The sequence below is a fragment of the Durio zibethinus genome, chromosome 12, assembly GCF_047325235.1.
Source record: "Durio zibethinus cultivar Kanyao isolate XHJ-2024 chromosome 12, ASM4732523v1, whole genome shotgun sequence".
NCBI classification, from domain to species: domain Eukaryota; kingdom Viridiplantae; phylum Streptophyta; class Magnoliopsida; order Malvales; family Malvaceae; genus Durio; species Durio zibethinus.
Genome location: NC_143173.1, coordinates 26,545,445 through 26,564,190, shown reverse-complemented (window position 1 = coordinate 26,564,190; position 18,746 = coordinate 26,545,445). Strand labels below are relative to the sequence as shown.

General features: G+C 37.6%; 2 protein-coding genes and 3 pseudogenes across 14 annotated transcripts; 4 read left to right on the top strand and 1 right to left on the bottom strand.

Moving 5' to 3' along the window:
* The first annotated feature begins 2,051 nt into the window (after window positions 1-2,051).
* On the top strand, window positions 2,052-5,387 carry LOC111296473 (uncharacterized). 3 transcript variants are annotated; one of them, XM_089741555.1, is made up of 7 exons: window positions 2,052-2,485; window positions 2,591-2,632; window positions 3,353-3,553; window positions 3,641-3,694; window positions 3,844-3,966; window positions 4,271-4,565; window positions 4,659-5,387. In XM_089741555.1, exons 1-4 carry the CDS (start codon window positions 2,375-2,377, stop codon window positions 3,692-3,694), a joined length of 408 nt encoding a protein of 135 aa, XP_089597681.1. In that variant the 5' UTR covers window positions 2,052-2,374; the 3' UTR covers window positions 3,844-3,966; window positions 4,271-4,565; window positions 4,659-5,387. The 3 variants fall into 3 exon arrangements, with proteins under 3 accessions (XP_089597681.1, XP_089597682.1, XP_089597683.1); XM_089741557.1 differs by lacking the exon at window positions 2,591-2,632 and having other exon boundaries at window positions 2,063-2,485; XM_089741556.1 differs by lacking the exons at window positions 4,271-4,565; window positions 4,659-5,387 and having other exon boundaries at window positions 3,844-4,144.
* Window positions 5,388-5,714: 327 nt separating this feature from the next.
* On the top strand, window positions 5,715-6,870 carry LOC111298016 (PRA1 family protein B4 pseudogene; annotated as a pseudogene). The gene has a single exon (XR_016326229.1). The product of XR_016326229.1 is annotated as a PRA1 family protein B4 pseudogene (transcript).
* A 142-nt stretch (window positions 6,871-7,012) lies between these two features.
* LOC111298013 (probably inactive leucine-rich repeat receptor-like protein kinase IMK2) lies at window positions 7,013-10,064 on the top strand (annotated as a pseudogene). The gene is made up of 2 exons (XR_016326228.1): window positions 7,013-8,682; window positions 9,229-10,064. The product of XR_016326228.1 is annotated as a probably inactive leucine-rich repeat receptor-like protein kinase IMK2 (transcript).
* Window positions 10,065-10,203: 139 nt separating this feature from the next.
* On the top strand, window positions 10,204-13,129 carry LOC111298014 (uncharacterized). 8 transcript variants are annotated; one of them, XM_089741554.1, is made up of 3 exons: window positions 10,204-11,383; window positions 11,475-11,546; window positions 12,788-13,129. In XM_089741554.1, the coding sequence occupies exons 1-2, from the start codon at window positions 10,511-10,513 to the stop codon at window positions 11,496-11,498; spliced, it is 897 nt and encodes a 298-aa protein (XP_089597680.1). In that variant the 5' UTR covers window positions 10,204-10,510; the 3' UTR covers window positions 11,499-11,546; window positions 12,788-13,129. The 8 variants fall into 8 exon arrangements, with proteins under 8 accessions (XP_089597680.1, XP_022748425.1, XP_022748426.1 ...); XM_022892690.2 differs by having other exon boundaries at window positions 12,784-13,129; XM_022892691.2 differs by lacking the exon at window positions 12,788-13,129 and adding an exon at window positions 11,917-12,385.
* Window positions 13,130-13,284: 155 nt separating this feature from the next.
* LOC111297869 (protein DETOXIFICATION 44, chloroplastic-like) lies at window positions 13,285-17,978 on the bottom strand (annotated as a pseudogene). Its single transcript, XR_016326359.1, has 10 exons — window positions 17,894-17,978; window positions 17,591-17,658; window positions 17,292-17,456; window positions 16,759-17,135; window positions 16,456-16,656; window positions 16,003-16,120; window positions 15,096-15,238; window positions 14,729-14,853; window positions 14,029-14,162; window positions 13,285-13,928 (listed from the first exon to the last, which is right to left on the bottom strand). The product of XR_016326359.1 is annotated as a protein DETOXIFICATION 44, chloroplastic-like (transcript).
* Window positions 17,979-18,746: the final 768 nt, after the last annotated feature.

Below are 18,746 nucleotides of genomic sequence, written 5' to 3'. Positions count from 1 at the left end.
CAAATAGAATCTTAAAAATACTTAAACATGGGACTCGAGATAAGTTTAAGCCTACTTAAACATGGGACTCGAGAAGAGATAACGCCAGATTCAAATTAATCCAAGTTTGCATTTTTCTTGGTTTTGGACCATGGACCATGTATAATGTATGTCACTTTTGACTTGTGCACCAAAAATGAACTCCCTTAAATACCCTTTAATCATCGAGGTCCCAAAAGTTAAGCAGTGTCCCAATTTATTTTTTCTGGGATGAACAATTAGCTTGCTAGTTTAATTATGGCAACAGCTTACTATAAATCATCACAGATATCAATATCAAAAGGGTATATCAAACACTATATAGAAACACCGAATTGTTTTTGACCTCCCTAAAAAATGTCTCCTCTACCCAAAACCTTTTTACATATAGCACATGCTATGCCGTGGCCATACAGCAGCATTTCTTTTCCTAATCATCTAGTAGTATATCAAATGGTAGCAGTATATTTTCTAGTCTGGACATGTTCACAGCTTTCCAACTTATTAATCAAATGTAATGTGCAAACGAAAATTTAAAATAAACTGAGACCAATAATGAAGAATTAGATGCAAGCACTAAAAAGTTTCAAATAGTAAACCACAACTGATACAAATGAAACTGTCATCTAAAAATAATTTCCTTCCTCAATCACGGGAAATTTAAAATTGATAAGCGCCACTCTCTGCTTATTATTCTCTCACAAATATGTCTTTGACGCTTCTATTTTTGTCTCACCATAACAACTAGACCCAAAAACATTTATGGATTACAGCTCATGCAATATTACATAAATAAATAAAATATGATTTTGAAGCATTCATAAAGTTAGAAGATGAAAGATCCACCTTCTTGGTCCTGTAATATAGTAATGTTGATGTGTTTTTCCTTTTTCTTTTTCTTTCACCTCCTGGAACAGAGCCACGGGACCAACCGGCCAATGCAAACAGAATATTGCAATTCGCCTAAAATTGTAGTGGATGACAACCTAAAAAAAATGATTGGCTGCACAGTGCAAAACTCAAGTGCTTAAACTCAATATAATCATTGGGCCTCATTACACTTCGTTGAAAACCAAATAGATGATTATAAACATAAAGTTCAAGAGGAAAAATGGCTCTTTTTTTTTTTTTTTTTTTGAAGTGCGATGGGTGTAGTCAGGGTCGAGGCTTTGCTAGTCAAGGTTGGTAACATCTGATACTGTTGGCTACTCTTTACGAAAGGTTCCTCTCCCGTGAATTAGTTTAGTTTTAATTTAAAAACCATTATTGTAGATTGTATTTGGCATTCAATCAATTGTAGTCCAACATTTGGCCAGTGGTTACCGTTTAATATGGGAATCGATTTTTTTTTTCTTTTGCTATTGTGGATAAACATTTTCCAACCTGTTTCTTTCCAAAATTTCAATAACTGGGCTCTTATCCTTGGCGTTCGGAGTCTACGAAGTCTGACGTCTGGTTCAGGGAAAAGAATTCATATTTACAAGTCAAGATTGATATGCGATTTTACAAGGAAAGGAAAAATCATACCATTTCAACAAACACATAATACATTTAAAACGCCTATGAATGGAATTATTAATACAGTCAGCTTGTACAATACAAACAATTTGTAGTTAATTTGATGCAAAATGAGGAGGATTTTGCATTTGTGATTTTATGTTGTCTTGTGTAGGCTTTGAGACATATAAAGAAGTTTGGCCTGAAATAAGCATGCATTGATTGTGATCTTACAACCCAAGGAGATAGTACAAACTGACTACACTATTAATTACTAAAGCAACTTAACCATGTGTAGCTAAAGCATGAGGGCTTTGGTGGTATGAAAAAAAAAAAACAATTTCCTACAGTCCTATGCAGCCCTGTAGCTTGTAAGTGGATAGGCCATTAACTATAGCTTGTTTTATTTGTTTTTCATTTCGAAGAAAATCAAATGCTTGTACATTTATTAAGATAAAAAATATATATATAATCCTGTAATAGCTGATTTTCAATCGTTTTATGAATGAGCAAAATTGAAAAATTGACGAACCAAGCCTGCAATGCTTTAGTTTTGTTACCCAATTAAATAAATATAAATGGGCTATGTCTGGTGGTGGAGGTTAGCTAAGCTTAGAGGAGTGAGGGCCCATTGGATTTGGGGGGCAGAAGGGACATTTTGGGTACCTACACAATTGTGTTGCTCCTCCTCGTCCTTTGTCATGGGTTGCTTTGCTTTACAGAAGGGCGTCGATAGCGGAGCTAGATAGTGGAAAATAAGTGGGGTTAGTTTCAAGTATCTCTCATTCGCAGAATCACACTAGTAGTTGGGATTTGGAAAAGAGTGAAGAGTCCAGAGTCACATCTGAGAAAGACCAAGATGCCTTGCCTCAACCTTTCAACCAATGTGAACCTGGATGGCGTTGACACCTCCTCCATCCTCTCTGAAGCCACTTCTTCGGTTGCCAAACTAATAGGCAAACCTGAGGACGTATGTTTCATGTTTCCCCTCTCTTTTTGACTACTTTCCCCTTTCTAGTCTATTTGTTTATCGATTTCGTGAATCTTTAACTTCTTTTTTTTATGGTGCTGGCAGCTGTGGTCTTGGTGTTGGGTGTATAGGATGTATCCTCTTTTGGTAAAACCCTTTAGGCCTTTACCGTTGGTGATAAATTGATCATTACCCATTTAAGTATTTCTTTAGAATGGCATCTTCAGAGGTTATTACACTTATGCATGTTTGCTTGCTTAAGTAGCCGCTAAGACCTCAACTTGTTGTTTTGCATTTCATCATCCTAAGATCCCTTAAAGAAAGACTTATAACCTATTGACTGCTTTTTTGTTTTTTTTCTTTCTTTCCTTATTGAAAGAGGTTTTTGGTATGTGCTTATATACGAATGGGAATTCGTTTGTGTTTAAAGTATCTTTTCTCCTTGTTCAATTCCCAACATCATTGCGAGTATAGCATAAGAAGTTCATCAAATTTAGGTTGGATATTGGGTGATGCTTGAAGAGTTTTGCATGTCTAAATAGTTAATATCATAATAGTTGCCATCATCTTCTCTATTTTACTTGTATACATTTTAGTTCATCAAGCATATAGTAAATGCTTTACTGTTCTACTTCTTTTCATTTTCTTGTATAAGACTTGCTATTTGCTTTGTTAGACCCTTCGTATCACCTAGAGCTGTAAGAGAAATATGCTTCTGGATCAAGTTATTTATGTTCTTGTTCCAATACTCTTGTTCTCCTCCCTTGTTTCTGCTTCTTATTAACAAGCTAGAAGGAAATTAATACTGTTCTCAGTATTGCATGTTTGTCCATGACAGTTAAAATATATATAGCTGTTGATTTGCAGTATGTGATGATTGTGTTGAAGGGTTCAGTACCCACGTCATTTGGTGGTACTGAGCAGCCAGCTGCCTTTGGCGAGTTGGTGTCCATTGGTGGCCTAAATCCAGATGTGAACAAGAAACTGAGTGCTGCAGTTGCCGCAATTCTTGAAACCAAGCTACAAGTGCCTAAGTCACGGTTCTTCCTCAAATTCTATGACACTAGGGCAAGCTATCTCTCTTTCTTAATTGTCAAGAGATTGGGTCATTGTCATCTATTTATTTCTTCTCATTGCATTTCCCTGTTTGTTTAGGCACATCAAAGCCAAGAATATATACAGTGTTTGCATGCTTTACACCAGCGCTAGGTAATGTAAATAAATTTTTTCTGTTTCATACTGTGAGCATTACTCTCATTAGCTTTCTTGTGAGTCCAACTTATGTGCGTGTGATGATATTTAGCACTCATTTGTGGCACTTGCTGCTTGATAGAGCTGTTACTTTGATTATTTTGCAGGGTTCCAACTTTGGATGGAATGGATCCACCTTCTGAGTGTGGCATATTCTGAATTTCTCAAAACATCAATGTGGTCTGTCCAAATGCTATATTTCTATGGTGAATTGGCATTGAAAATATTTGGTAATGCTTGGCAAGGAATTATGTTGTTTATCTATGTGTTTTCTTAGGAACATAAAATGCAAACATTAATGCTCACTAATTTTGCCCGGAAGTTTTGTTATCTTGGCACTATTCCATATGAAGTTATGGCACATGACATGATTCAGTTTTGGATGGAAAAGCAATTTAGTTTGTCAAACGATCATCTACTGTTTGATATATTTGAAATAATGTTTAATTATGTGCTGCATGAGTTTAGAGCTCATTCCTATGCCCTAATGGCTTCTCCTTCCACCTTCATCTCTTTTAATCTTCTTGGATGCAGAGCTTGCATGGATGTTCTAGGTTCTCCATATTGTTGCACCCAATGGCTATTTTTGCACCAGCTACTTTGCACGGTGCAAGTGTCACGGGTCGAGACGTAAGCTCCAAACCCGCGCGGCTCTGAGATCCGAACATGCACTCATCCGGCGTCTTAGATCAGCCTAACCGCCACGGTTCACACCCTTGTGAGGAATTGTCCGCTCTGGCCTCACGGTTTTATCCTACAAAAGGCGTCTCACAAGGCAAAGGTGGTGTGAACACTTTTATACCTCAGTGATCCTCCTATTATATTCGATGTGAGATTCAAAACTCTTCTTTTGATGTGAGATTCAGGACTCTGTGGGATTCAAGACTCCTCTTTTGATGTGAAATTCATGACTTTTTTTTAGGTCCGTGACATTCTCCCCCATCCAACTTCACGACGCCCTCGTCACGGAGGCTGGTCACTTTGCTTACCTCTCTCGAGGCGCTTGACGTGGGTCAAACGGTTTAGGGCTGGCTCTGATACCACTTGTCACGGGTTGAGACTTAAGCTTCAAACTCGCGCGGCTCCGAAACCCGGGCATGCACTCATTCGACGTTCCAGTCAGTTTAACTGTCACGGTTCACACCTTTGTGAGGTATTGTCCGCTCTAGCCCCCTTGGCCTCACAGTTTTGTCTTACAAAAAGCACCTCATAAGACGGAGGTGGTGTGAACCTTTTTATACTCTAGTGATCCTCCTATTATGTTCGATGTGAAATTCAGAATTTCTCTTTAGATCCGTGACATAAGGATGAGTTGTGAGTCCCAACGGGTTAACTTGGGTCATGAGGGTTCATGATAAGATTAGAGGTTTAGTGGGGAGAAGAAATGTGGTAAGCTGCAATTTGTGTACAAACAAAAAGTAAGCGCAGGTACTTTAAACTGATTCGGTGGAGTGTGATTTTGCAACAGCCTATAGTCTAAGCTAGAAAATGTTGTGGGGAGTGGCTGGTATTACAGGTTGCAATTTCATCCCGGAATTTGTGGTTTGTTGTACACTGAGCAAATGATGCATTTAAGCACTTGAGACATTATCATCTTTTTCATTCTCATTGATATATATTTTAGTTGCCTGGTTGAGAGATGCTTCCTTGACGACGGTGTATATGTGTTATTTTGGAAGTCAATGCTTACTTCGTTTGGTTGGAACCTAAGCCAAGAAGGTTCTATAAATCTTATCAAGTCTAGTATGGATAAAATTTTGGTTCAAAATCAAAAGAATCAAAAAATCTGTGGGAAAAATATGCTCAAACCCAAGATAACTAATCCAATTCTTGTTATTGGGCTCGCCAAAAATTTTCACCGACCCATCCTAAATAATGGTAAAATCTGAGTGGTCGATAATATGAAAATTCAAGCCCACTCGTCAAAATGCAAAAAAAAAAAAAAAAAAGTAATAATAAAAAAACCCGCAATCCAAGCGCTCAGAGCTTAGCGATCCGAGAAGCAACATCCTCTCTTTCGTTCGTTCGTTCGTTCCCATCGATTTCTCCGCGCCAAATAAAATCCCAAATCTAGAATTCTAAAATCTAAATCTAAACTTGGCCAATCATTCATTTTATCCCTCTTCATTCTCAAATCCTCTAACACATCTCTTAAACGCAATGTCTTCCTCCTCTGTTCCACCCGTCCTCCCTATCTCCACTGCCCAATCCGGCGAATCCCAACCTCCCGTCGCCACCCCGGCATTTCGCTCTTTCATCTCCCATCTCAATGATTCCCTCCGCAACGGCCTCTCCCAGCGCCGTCCCTGGGCCGAACTTGTAGACCGTTCCGCCTTCTCCAAGCCTGAGTCGTTCTCCGAAGCCACCCTCCGTGTCCGCAAAAATTTCTCGTATTACCGAGTCAATTATCTATCGGTGATTGGTCTGATTCTTGCCTTTTCGCTTCTTTCCCACCCCTTTTCCCTTCTCCTCCTTTTGGGACTCCTCTGCTCCTGGATCTTCCTCTACCTCTTCCGCCCTGCTGACCAGCCTCTCGTCATCTTTGGCCGCACCTTCTCCGACCGCGAGACCCTCGGCATCCTCATCATCTTTAGCGTCTTCGTTGTCTTCCTTACCAACGTTGGATCTCTTCTCATTTCGGCTCTCATGGTTGGAGTCGGACTCGTCTGTGCTCACGGCGCCTTCAGGGCCCCTGAGGACCTCTTCTTGGACGAGCAAGAACCAGCAGCCACCGGTTTCTTGTCCTTCCTAGGCGCTGCTGCCTCCAATGTAGCCGCTGCCGCTGCCCCTGCCGTGGCAGCTCGTGTCTGAATGTGATCCAGGGATCCGTCTTTCTGAATCTCGTTCTCTAGTGTATTACAATATACTTCAATTGTGAATGATTCAAATTTTTCCTGTAGACAAAATATTTGGGAAATTTTGGGACATTTTATGAATAGGGTGGATATAAACATTGGTGAAATGTATATGGATCTGGTTTATTAGATACTTTATATCGGTGTATCCATTGAGACTACGTGATACAAAGTTGTAATTCCCTTTTATTAGCACAGATCATGCATAGAGATCTTATGTTTATTCTGTATCTAGTGCATATGTGTTTATGAAAGTTTCTGAAAATTCATATTGTCAAATCTGTGCATAGAGCATGATTATGTCCATTTCTATGAGGTTACCTCTTTGCATTATAGAAACAATATTATTTAATCGCCCCTATTAGTTGATGAAAAATTCACTGCAAGCTATTCACTCATCAGCTCTTTCTTATAACATCTTAACGGATCAATGCTTAATTTTTACTCTTTAGTTTTTTAATGTAAGTTGGTACACAGCCTGAGATGTTCAATGTTGATAGCTAAATGTCCTTTGTCTTCTCTTCCTCTTATGCTGCTTTTACTTTTCTATAATGCTTGCGTGCATAAGATTGTTTCTCCCTCCTTACAGATTTTAGTGTTCTTTATTTATTCCTACTGGCAACCTGAAACGTATGAAAAGGGGTAAAATTTAGTGAAATCAAATTGCATGACCATTAATCGACCTGCCTTCATGCTCGGTGGGGTATTCAGCTATGATATTTGTGGTTGTTGATTTTCTCTAACGTATAAACTAGGCTTGATTTTTTAAACACTGGCCCTCAGCTTTTGTGAGTAGGAGAATCTAATCCCCTAACTTTTTGGGCAAAAGGGTTGGGAAAGGGATGTTTTGAGGTTGCTGCTATCAGGACCATCATATTTTATTCTGGATTCCCCGGCTTCTCTCTGTATGTTGTTTATTAGAAGAAGAAAAAAAAAAAAAAAAACAGTCTTGGTATGTGGATGAGGATGAATATTTGGTCTTAATTACTGGTTTCTGGTGCTCTGGCAGACTGGTTGAGACAACTCTTGCCTTGCCGATTACAACATTACTATTCTGAATTTCTGATACAAAAAAGTTCATGCTAATTATTAACTGTTGATAGATTTATTTGAACTGCAATTATAAATTTCTTTGTTCAGATTCTTGCCTTGTCATTTTGCTAGGAGGTTATTCACCTTTTGTAGAGAAAACATGATGTGTCATGGTTGCCCCTGTCTGATGCAGTCATGTGTACATAAACCTTGAGAATGATCTCAAAACATCTAATGACATTTGAATTTATACTTTAATATTCTTGTTTTAGATAATCATTTCATGATTTTCTTTGTTAGAATCACTTAATCAAGAGGTAAGTTTTGTTAATTCTTGAAATTGAAATGCTATTTGGATTCTTTATCCAACATGGTTTATGCTTTGTCAAAGGTGTGCATCTGCTTTGTTAAATTGAATGAATTGGTTTCATTTAAAGATCAGGTGTGCATCAACCTTATGTCTTTCTTCCGCCCCTCTCAAGCTTTTGCCTGCACCAGCAGAGGCACCAAAACATCATCAGAGAACACTTAGTACCAAGTACGTCATCCTCATAGCAGTTGGTGGCCTTCTAGCAATTCTATTAATATTATGCTTCATCTTACTCTGCTGCTTACTGAAGAAAAAGGCTTCTTCTTTGAAACAAAAGAGTGGTAAAATGGGGGCTGCCACTGGAAAAACTTAGATGGCAGTTCCTGTGGCAGGCACTGAAGTTGAATCAGGGCCAGACAGTGAAATGGGTGGAAAATTAGTCCACTTTGATGGTCCATTTATCTTTACAGCTGATGATCTATTATGTGCCACTGCTGAGGTTATGGGAAAGAGCAGTAATGGTACAGCATACAAGGCAACTTTAGAAGATGGAATTCAAGTTGCTGTGAAGAGGTTGAGGGAGAAGACTATGAAGGGACAGTGGGAGTTTGAGACTGAGGCTGCTGCACTTGGAAAGATCCACCATCCAAACCTACTTGCCCTTGGGGCCTATTAGTTGGGACGCAAAGGAGAGAAGCTTCTTGTATTTGATTAAATGCCCAAAGGAAGTCTTGCATCCTTCCTCAATGGTAAGTAGATTTAACTAACTTAAAAATTAGTATATACACATCTGTATGCATATTCACTGCACATAATCAGTTAGGTACTTCAATTAGTTCTAGGAGAGAAAGAGAAGAAAAATAACAAGGATATGTTTAATTCTGTATCTCAGACAGACTATATGTTTTTAGACTTGAAATGAATGTTGCCAGAAATAGAGTCTGTTGTGTATGATTATGATAGGTTCAGAAATAATCTATTATGTATGATTATGATAGATTCAGAAACAAAACTAAGTTCAATGTAGTAAAGTAAAATCAAGCTTTTGCAAAGGTTCAAATGTTCAACTTCAGTCAAAATTAGGAGAAATCTGTCTTAATCATGCCTACACAAGTATTTTTCTTGATCATTCCTTCATACATAAAACTAAGTTCAATGTAGTAATGTAAAATCAAGCTTTTGCAAAGGTTCAAATGTTAAACTTCAGTCAAAATCAGGAGAAATCTGTCTTTAATCATGCCTACACAAGTCTTTTTTCATGATCATTCCATCAATTCTAACTATTTCTTGTGCAGCACAAGGGCCAGAAACCACCTTTAACAAGGATGAAAATAGCAATTGGGGTTACACATGGACTGAACTACCTACATACCCAAGGAAATATTAATGGAAACCTTACATCAAGTAACATACAACTTGATGAGCAAACCAATGCCCATATTGCAGATTTTGGCCTTTCTCGGCTAATGACTGCTGCTGCCAGCACAAATGTGATTGCCACTGCTGGGACACTTGGCTACAGAGCATCAGAACTCTCAAAGCTCAAGAATGCCAGCACAAAGACTGATGTGTACAGCCTTGGAGTGATCATACTGGAACTTCTTAGAGGGAACTCCCCAGATGAGCTGGTGAATGGCATGGACTTGCCTCAATGGGTGGTATCCATTGTAAAAGAGGAATGGAATAATGAAGTCTTTGATTTGGAGCTCATGCAAGATACACCAACCATAAATGATGAGTTGCTTGACACATTGAAACTAGCTCTTCATTGTGTTGAACCCTCACCTGCAGCATGTCCCTAAGTTAAGCAGGTTCTTCAGCAATTGGAAGAGATTAAACCAGAGGTGGCTGCTGTGGCTGCTGCTGGTTCCGGTGAAGATGGAGTTACAGTTCCAGCAACAAGTGAATAGAGTTACTTCATTGTTTACAGCATTTTAGGGTGCAAGATAATCAAGGGTTCACAGAATAGGGGTGGTTTAAACTTGGAATTCATTATAGGAGAAAGAGAAACCAAAGATTATTAGATTCTTACAACTATTTGTTGTTTTGTATATGTAAATTATAAGTCTTCTTTTTGTGTAAGGCAATTTATTAAGAGAGAATCTTTTATGATATTATTTCCACTTTGAAATTGCCTAGTTTTGATCTTGGTGACATATACTGAATCATGTCTGCATCACTTTCTCTGTGTCGGATTCCCCTTCAAAATCTTTTGATCTAAAATATTTGCAAGAAATAATTTCTGATTAGTCCAGGAGTTTTGCTGGTATTATTAGTTTATGCCGCCGTAAGATAGCAAAACCCAAGAAAAAAAACAAAAAACAAAAATGAAAGCCCAGTTAACCCAATAAACAGTAACACACCATAAAAAATAAAAAAGGGTAGAGCTGTCGATGATGATGAGCCCATCGTCCTCACTTTACACTTTTAGCGGAATACCCAAGTATGAAAGGCAAAATCGAAACGATGCGTTAAGCCAAATCTGTCGGTCTCTTCCCTCTCTTGATCACCCAACCGGCCCCCCATCTAAATCTAATTCCTCAATACAGCTCGCTGATTCTCTGCGCTTTTCACGTCATGGACGATCTGCTACTGCAGAAAATAGCAATATCAGGCCCCACATTGGCCTCCATGATCCAACGCTTCTCATCGTCCCCAGCTGACGTCGACGGTCTCCTTTTCGGCCACGTTACTTACATCGCCCCTTCCACCCTCTCCGACGATTCCCAAAGTCCCTCTGATTCGCAACTAGTCGCCACAATCTCCAGCTTCCTCTCCTTCCCTTCCCTTCTCTCCTTCTACGACTCACTCGGCCAGGTCGATTCCTCCCGACTCACCCCTACTCACCTCAACCACAAACCCTTCATCGGCTGGTTCTCCTCTCGCCGGAAAACCCCCCTCCGCCCTTCCATGCGCGAATCCTCCGTCTCTCGTTCTCTATCCTGTATCCCCAATCTCTCCCTCCCAATCGAAAACGCTAATTTCAATTCCCTTTTCGCTCCTTCAATTTTCCTCCTCTTCACTACTCCTGTACAAGACCAATCCATCCAAACCAACCAATATCGGGCCTTCCAGCTCCAATCATCGAAGCGCTGTTTTAATCCGGTATCAATGGATATTGTTAATATTGGGCCTGCGTTTAGAGGACATTACGGGTCGTTTAGGCCGAGTTCTTCGCTGCCCTTTTTGAACTGCGAGTTAAGGAGCTTAACGCCGATGAATGAAGATAGAAATGAGGGGAAGCTAATTGGAATGAAGCAAACAACAAAGGACCAATCGCAGTTGGATATGTGCACGGAGGGAATGCAAATTGGGAGATTGAGCCGGTTGATTGGACCGGAGGCCGTTAGTTACACGTCTGGATTAGAGGATTTATATGAGAAAATGCTATCTAAAATCGAAAGCTTGGCCAGACTCGTTGAAGCCAGCTCAGCTAAGGTTCTTGAACAGGTGAGCATATTGCCATTGTTTTTGTATGCTGAGTGTGGTTAAATTGGTTTCTTTGTTTCTAAATCAATTTTTGACAGGAAAATCACAATAGGAAGTTAAGGTACAAAGTTGGTAGATCTGCATGAATGGAATAATTGCTTCCTCTTGTTTGTCATTATAGCAGGTAAATTTCTTTTATTTGATTTCATCTGGTTTTCCCTAAATGGTCCTCCTTTATATTGCGTATTTACTATTAGTGCTGCTGCTGCTGGATCACTTCATAATCGTATGGCTAAACCAATTTAGTTTAGGTGCACCACTAGCTGTTGCCAATTGACTTACTACAACAGAGTGTATTAATTAGGTTCAGGGTTGAACTTTTTTTTTTTTGGTTATATTCAAAATGAACTTAGCAATAAGGATAGCTGAATATAGTTTGTTTCCCCCACTAAATGTTTGATTTATGGTGCTGTTACCTTCTATGAAGGTTCACCTTGTTTTAGCTAATTTCAATCTTTTCTAAATTTTGATTCTTGCCATTTTTGTGAATGCAGAATAATTTGCGGTGTTTTCTATTTGGAGAAACTAATACCTTCCTCTTTTAGTGCCTTTTATGTTTTGTCTGTCACATTACTGTGAAAATTTGTATATGGCTTTATAAAACAAAAACTAATAATAAGAAGGGCATGATGAAGATTCTCAATATTTAGGTTTAACATACATAATGGTGATGTTGAGTTGCCTTGTCTTCTGGAAAGCCCCAGGAAGTGGTAGGGGGAATATTCTAGAGCTGCATGACATGTTATTTTGGAAGGGTTTGATAGTTCTTCCCTCAAATCAGTTTGCAAATGCAGAGGGCACACAGAATGTTGTGTTATTCTGGGCATTATGGTTGACATGCATGTGAGATTTTTCATCTATGTCACAGAAATGTAATTCTGTTTTGCCTCATTGGATAAGCAAAATTGTGATTGTAAAAAGAAAAGCATAATTCTTATTGTGTTTACGTTGCAATCTGGTTAATTATGGACATATTTTCTGAATAATTTTAATCAAATACATGGTTTATGAGTATCAGAACTTTATTTATAGGATGTAATAACTAAGGGTCATCCCGCTGATGTTTCTTCTGTTTCGCCCTTTTAGCTTTCACTCTGTACTAAGGTTTGACTCTTTAAGAAATTTGGAGAAAGTTTGTCACTAGTATTTTGGTCTATACAATCACTTTTTTTTTTTTTATACTAAAGGGTTCGTATAATTAACTGTGCATATAATATACTTTGGAGCCCATTGATTCTTCACAAGTTGATAGGCTAGATTTCATTGGAAAAAATCCAAATGAAAAAGAAGTGAAAAACAATTTGACTCACCATATTTGATTTCCTTGTCTTTTGTTTTAGCTTATTGGTTTTCTTTTGAAGACAGAAATTCCTGATCTTGGAGCTGACGTATGAAAGATTTTTTCTTTTTTTTTTTAACTTTGATGCCTCATAAGGTTGGGTATCCTTCTTGACGATTGAGCATGGGTTGATCGATTTATCCTACAGTTGCTGCCAATACCTGATGAACTGAAAAACTCCTGAGGTGGTCTTTTAATCAAAGGACAGGTTTGGAGCTTGGCTCTGGATTTGTATACTAGCTATGATGTTGTGCCTTGTACATTGCTCTCTTTCGTCAGCATTTGCCTTTAAGTTTCCTTCTGTTCTGTACTTTGTGGCAACAACAGTATGGTTTGCGAATTTATGATAGAGAAAAGAAATTCATTTAGGTGGCTGCAAGTATTATGGCCCTGTCTTGGTAGGGCATGCTCTTCCAAAATTTATCCAGCTGATGATGTGTTCAATGGAACTGGGTTAAAGAATCTAAATAGTATGTTTCAAAAACCTTTTCCAATTATTATTTGTTTAATTACTTCGTCCTCATGTCATGGTATAAAATTTTTGTATTTGTGATGTAGTTTTTTGTGCTACAAATAAGGATAGATTATTATGGATTAAAATTGATGAGTGCATTGACAAGGACTCTAATAAAAATAATGTCTTACTTAATACAAGAACCTATCAAAAAAAAAAAAAAAAAGTGAAGTCGAATGATCCAAACCACAAGCGGAAAATTGCGGTCAAATGAAGTGGACTTTTAATTCATTCATTTGGCTATTCGAGATATGCAGGGCGCCGTTATCTTTGCCAAGAGTTGTCTCTGTCCGTCAAGGCTGCCTCCTTAAAGGTAATCAAGGAAAGAAGATCATGAAACTAAGTGCGGTTTAAAGAGTTTCCAACTATAATCGCCCAACGGACAAGAGAAATAATGTATGCATAAAAAAAAAAGTAGATGCAGCTTTTGTACTTGAAAAAATAGCATGGAAAGACCCTTAATTGAACTTCCAGGAAAGGATTAAAATCTGCTGATCAAATCCGAAACTAAAAGATAAAACCAGTAAGCAAAGCAAACGACAAGTCTTCCACGCCACGCCAAGAAAACGATGATCAAATCATATTACCTCCAAATTCCAGCTACCACACGCAAGGTCATGAAGAGAAAAAAGCCTGTCCAGACTCCGGTAAGACTGAATGCAGGAGCAGCCACAAATAGAAATGCAGATGAGATCAATCCAACTAGCACATACACAATCACATATGGGAAGCTTAGGAAGGATAAAAACATACCATTTGTCAACGATTAGTAAGAAAGGACGTTAAAGAACCGTAGAAAATGCAGCATATTCAAAGTCTGAAACTCCATCATAGAAACCATCATGAACCAAAGCGGTAGCATTTACTGGCCGAGAGCTGGTAACAAACTGCAAATTTAATCAGTATCAATATCAGATAGCCTACCAGTCAAAAGCCTCGATTACAACACTTGATGCGTGTCCCATGCGTGTCCCAGACAAGCCAAAACATAAAGATTCCTTTTTTCCGTGATTAGATAATTCTTTTCATTCTGTCAATGATATATTAAAAAAAAAAAAAGCAATGTGAAAGAAATTGACGTCATGGTTTACAAGAAACAAATGTCCTGGCGACCAAACATGACAACTCTGGTCGATAAAGACACATAATAGTTCTAATAAGTAGTATGTAAAAGGGAAACTGACTCCAATTGTATCTCCTAGATGAAAAAAAATCAATGCCATCGGGCATTTACAGACAAGTTATTTTTAATGATATAAAATACATGAACAAGGCATTGAAAGCCAAACTCATCCAGAATATCTAAAAAGACAGCCAAGAAACTAGATCAGGTGTTACAATGTGGCTTTAGACTCTTTTATAAGCAACAATCTAAAAGATTCCAAGCATTCTGTTGGTTAATTAGAATCTATCCAGAAGTTATTGTAAAAGTTTATATGAGTCAGTCACTTACCAGAGTATCCGACCCGGGAATTCGGAGAACTTCTGAATCTGTGCTAAATTAATAAGCCAGAAAATGCTCCAAATCCGAGGAGTAAGAAGACAGCAAAAGCAAATCCTGTTACTAAACCAATCTGCCTGGAAATCAAAGTGACAAGATAATAAAATTGGTTCAGCTAAATCACTCGGCGTGCTTGTTAATAATTTGCTTGAGAGTAATCAGTGGCAAAAAGAGCCTGTTATACAAACCAAAAAGATGATCGAAAAGTAGTTCCATATAAATATATTCAACAGGTTTCATTTAATGCTACTTAATATGGATGCTAATTGCCATAAATATCCTATATTTGGGTCTTCCGTTAGAAAAAGACACAAGCTACCTGACCCGAAAGTGCTAAAGAATCAGTAAGCAAAGATACTGCCAACCAAACTTGTACGCATATCTGATGATCAGCCATAGGAATAGGGCCCTGCCTAGCTGCCAGTGATGTTGCAAGCGTAAGAGTTCCGAGTGGCTATGGTCCTGCCAATAAGAAGTCTACCTGTAAGTAACAAAACCATTTCTATGCAAAGACTTTGGCTGTTTCACAATTGAAGTACTTTACAGGTTGTCTGTTGTTAACATCCGTTTTATGTAGCTTAACTGTAAGAGCAAACTAGGTAGGTGGTGAAAGTAATACTTAAGATCAGCATGAAAGTAACAGCTAAAGCTTGTCTTAATCTCAGGACATTAAATGACAGAGATATTCTAAGTTAAAACAGAATGGAATCTCAGGACATCATACTGAAAGTAACGGCTAAAGCTTGTCATAATCTGAGGACATTATATGAATGAGATATCCTAAATCCATGGAGTTGAAAATTGCTTAAGCTACTAATCTAAAACCTCCAAAAGTCTGAAAATTTTGTACAACACGCATCAATGTTCCCAAAGAAGCTATCATCTTTTTTTGCTGCAATTTTCTCCCATACAAGTTTGGCCTAGACCATTTACTTTAAAATTGGCAGAACACGAGAATCCTATAGGGAGAGAAAACGGAATTGAACATTGCTAAATTTAGCTGGCAAAAAATGTACCAGATTTTAAATAGAGGGCAACTTTATCCAATCAACAATTGGAGAGATCAGTACAACTTTCCCATTCAACTCCCAGAGGAGAATTATGGCAATCAGACATACGGTTAAGAATAAATGAAATGAAAGTTTAATAAAAGTAAAAATATCAACAGAACTTCCAAAATTAGCAGAAATATTATGAGCCGAGTACACTAGTATCATTAAGTTTACCATATTATTGACGTACTCAGAATCACATTCACATTAGCAACTGCAGCACCACCAATGTTAAAACCAATAGGAAATATCAAAGTTACTTCCAATATTGCAATCAGTAAGCTGCCTGCACCTGTTAATTCAAGGAAGAAATTAACTAAACTCAAAACGACAATATGCATCAAGACAGTAACTAACCTACTAGCATGATATTCATTCCAAACACTAAACTAGAATAATTTTTGGATATGGAAGAGTGCTATTCTTATCCTTTGATCTTAATTTTGCATCTAGTGATTCAAGAAGATTTAGGGGTGCTTCTCGAACAAAATCAACCATACTCGCATAACTGTCAACTTTGTTTACAAACTAATAAATAACAAAATAGTAAGGGAAGCTGAAATTGGATATTCAGAGAAGAAATATGAAAAGGATAATGGTAGAAGTGCAGCCTCTGGCATAACATACTGCAAATAAGCAGCAAAGAAGCCCCTAGAGAGAAATTAAAACAGAACGCTTGCTGTAATGCTTGGCAATGGCATGCAAAGGTGTCTTGGTATCCTTAAATCCACGAAAAGTGCCTCGAGCAGCAAGTGCAATTACAATTGGCGGGGCACCAAAGGCCCTCCAGGTGAGAAACCGCTCAGCTGGTCCATGCATTGGTGAATCCTATGAAATAAGGTAAGAAAAAATAGGGGATAAGATATATCAATTTAGAGCATTAACGATTTAAATATAATAATAAATTCATAAATAGCTAGCCTGACATACAACGGGTATACACATGATATTCGTTAAGAAACCGGAGCCAAACTGGGAGTGCAACCGCTTCTGCAATGCCAAGGCCAGCAGCAAGTACCAGCGAAGTGGATACAGAGGGTAGAACTTTCTTACCTTGATGCTCAAACGCGTCATTTTAATCACAACAAAAAGTCAGCGTTATGTAAAAGTTCAACCAAATGATATCATGATAGAATTGCAATTGCTTATTTACTTTTCACCTGAAATCGCCATCACCGCTTTTACTAATTAAAGCTTGCTCTTCAGCAACGATGGACGTTGTAATTTAAGTAACAGAACATTAAACAATTTTAAAACCAGATTGAATATTGATACTGATATCCAAACCGCCGCCAATTCAACTGACGCTGCACCCCAAAAACCAAAATTTATCAGTACTGGTTAAATTCATTTTTACGGAAAATTCTAAATTCTATAGTTCAAAGAAAATTAGTTAGGTGTGCTTGATAAGGTAAAGCTACAAATGCAAACTTGAAATGATTATAAACGATCAAGATGAGTACCCAAATGGCCAACAAAGGCTGTATAGACAACTGAAGCAAAGGGTCAGCAACCAAAGCCAATGCAGCAGGCAGCGCAATTGACAAAATCTCTAATCCAAGCTCATCTACCTTAAACCCATATATTTTTCCAGCTTTTTTTTTGTCTGGTGGAGGTAAATAAATAGTCTTTCAACAGAAATTTAACGGCTAGAGTTGTTTGCTGGTTGATAAAATATCTGCGTTTTGACTTCTTATTTTCTTTGCTTAATTCTTCACTTTGTCAGCCCATTTTGTTTTGGGTGGAGCCTTTCTTCCTCTACGATTCCTTCCACGTACACAGATGGACCATGGTGACAGAGAAGCTTAACTCTGACAGCTTGCATTGCAACTATTTAAGCATATGCTTGTAAACAATTCATGCACTATATCTTCACGGTTTATTAAAAAGAAAATAATAATAACAACAAGTGGACTTGGAATTGTCTTCAAACTTCAAATCCATTCAAGATGGTCCTAGTTTTGCAGTCCCAGCTTGTAATTAACAACAAGTTGTGGTTAATTCATTATTTATTAATAGGATCAGAACTAACTTGGAACAGGAAAAAAAAAAAAAAGGAAAATACTCCTGAATCCGAATACCATGTCAGAGTCGCTAGGGGGAATGCTGTGCTGGCTGTCTGAACCTGGAGGGGAATGAACGGATTGCATGGTAAGGCTAGCAAAAGGAGTTACGCATATGCACATGGCAAGCCTTCAATCTCATTCAGTCAATGCCTCTGCTAGAATAAGACAAGAACTTTCCATGATTTCAAGTAGATAATTACTAATCATTCTTGTTCAGTGCCTTCTGTACCCCTATAACAGTGTTTAAATTAAGAGATGAACAGAGTCAACAGTGTCTCGAAATGCATATAAGATAATAAGACTCGAATCTAACCCAAATTATTGAAAAAAAAAAAAAAAAACCAAAATTATCAATCCAATATGACACAGTTTGATCGTTTGGAAAATGTTAGAGATTTTCAAATAAATTATGAAAAATAATCTTACATTGAAAAAGAAACAATAAAAATAGATAGATAAATCTGTTTAAAATAGACAGATAAATCTATTTAAAATAAATAATTTTAATTGTTCAAAAGCAGACCATTTTTGTTTATTCAAACTAAACAGTTATGTTTATAAGAAATGACATTTATCTATTTAGAAAAGATTTTTCCGATTTTTTAAAAATATACAAAAATAATTCTTAAAACTCTATCTTTTTTTTTTAAACTCCAGATTTTTTTTTTATAAAAGTTTTGTTGTAAAAAACCTTTATAGAAGTTCAGTGATCTTGTAATACGTCAATGATTTCTCGATGGACTGATTTCGTCAGTGCAAAACATAATTAGTCATTGGGCTTTATTGTATCCTTAAAGTTTATTGTCTGCAACCATTTTGCACACCTATTAAGTAAATAATATAATGAGAGCA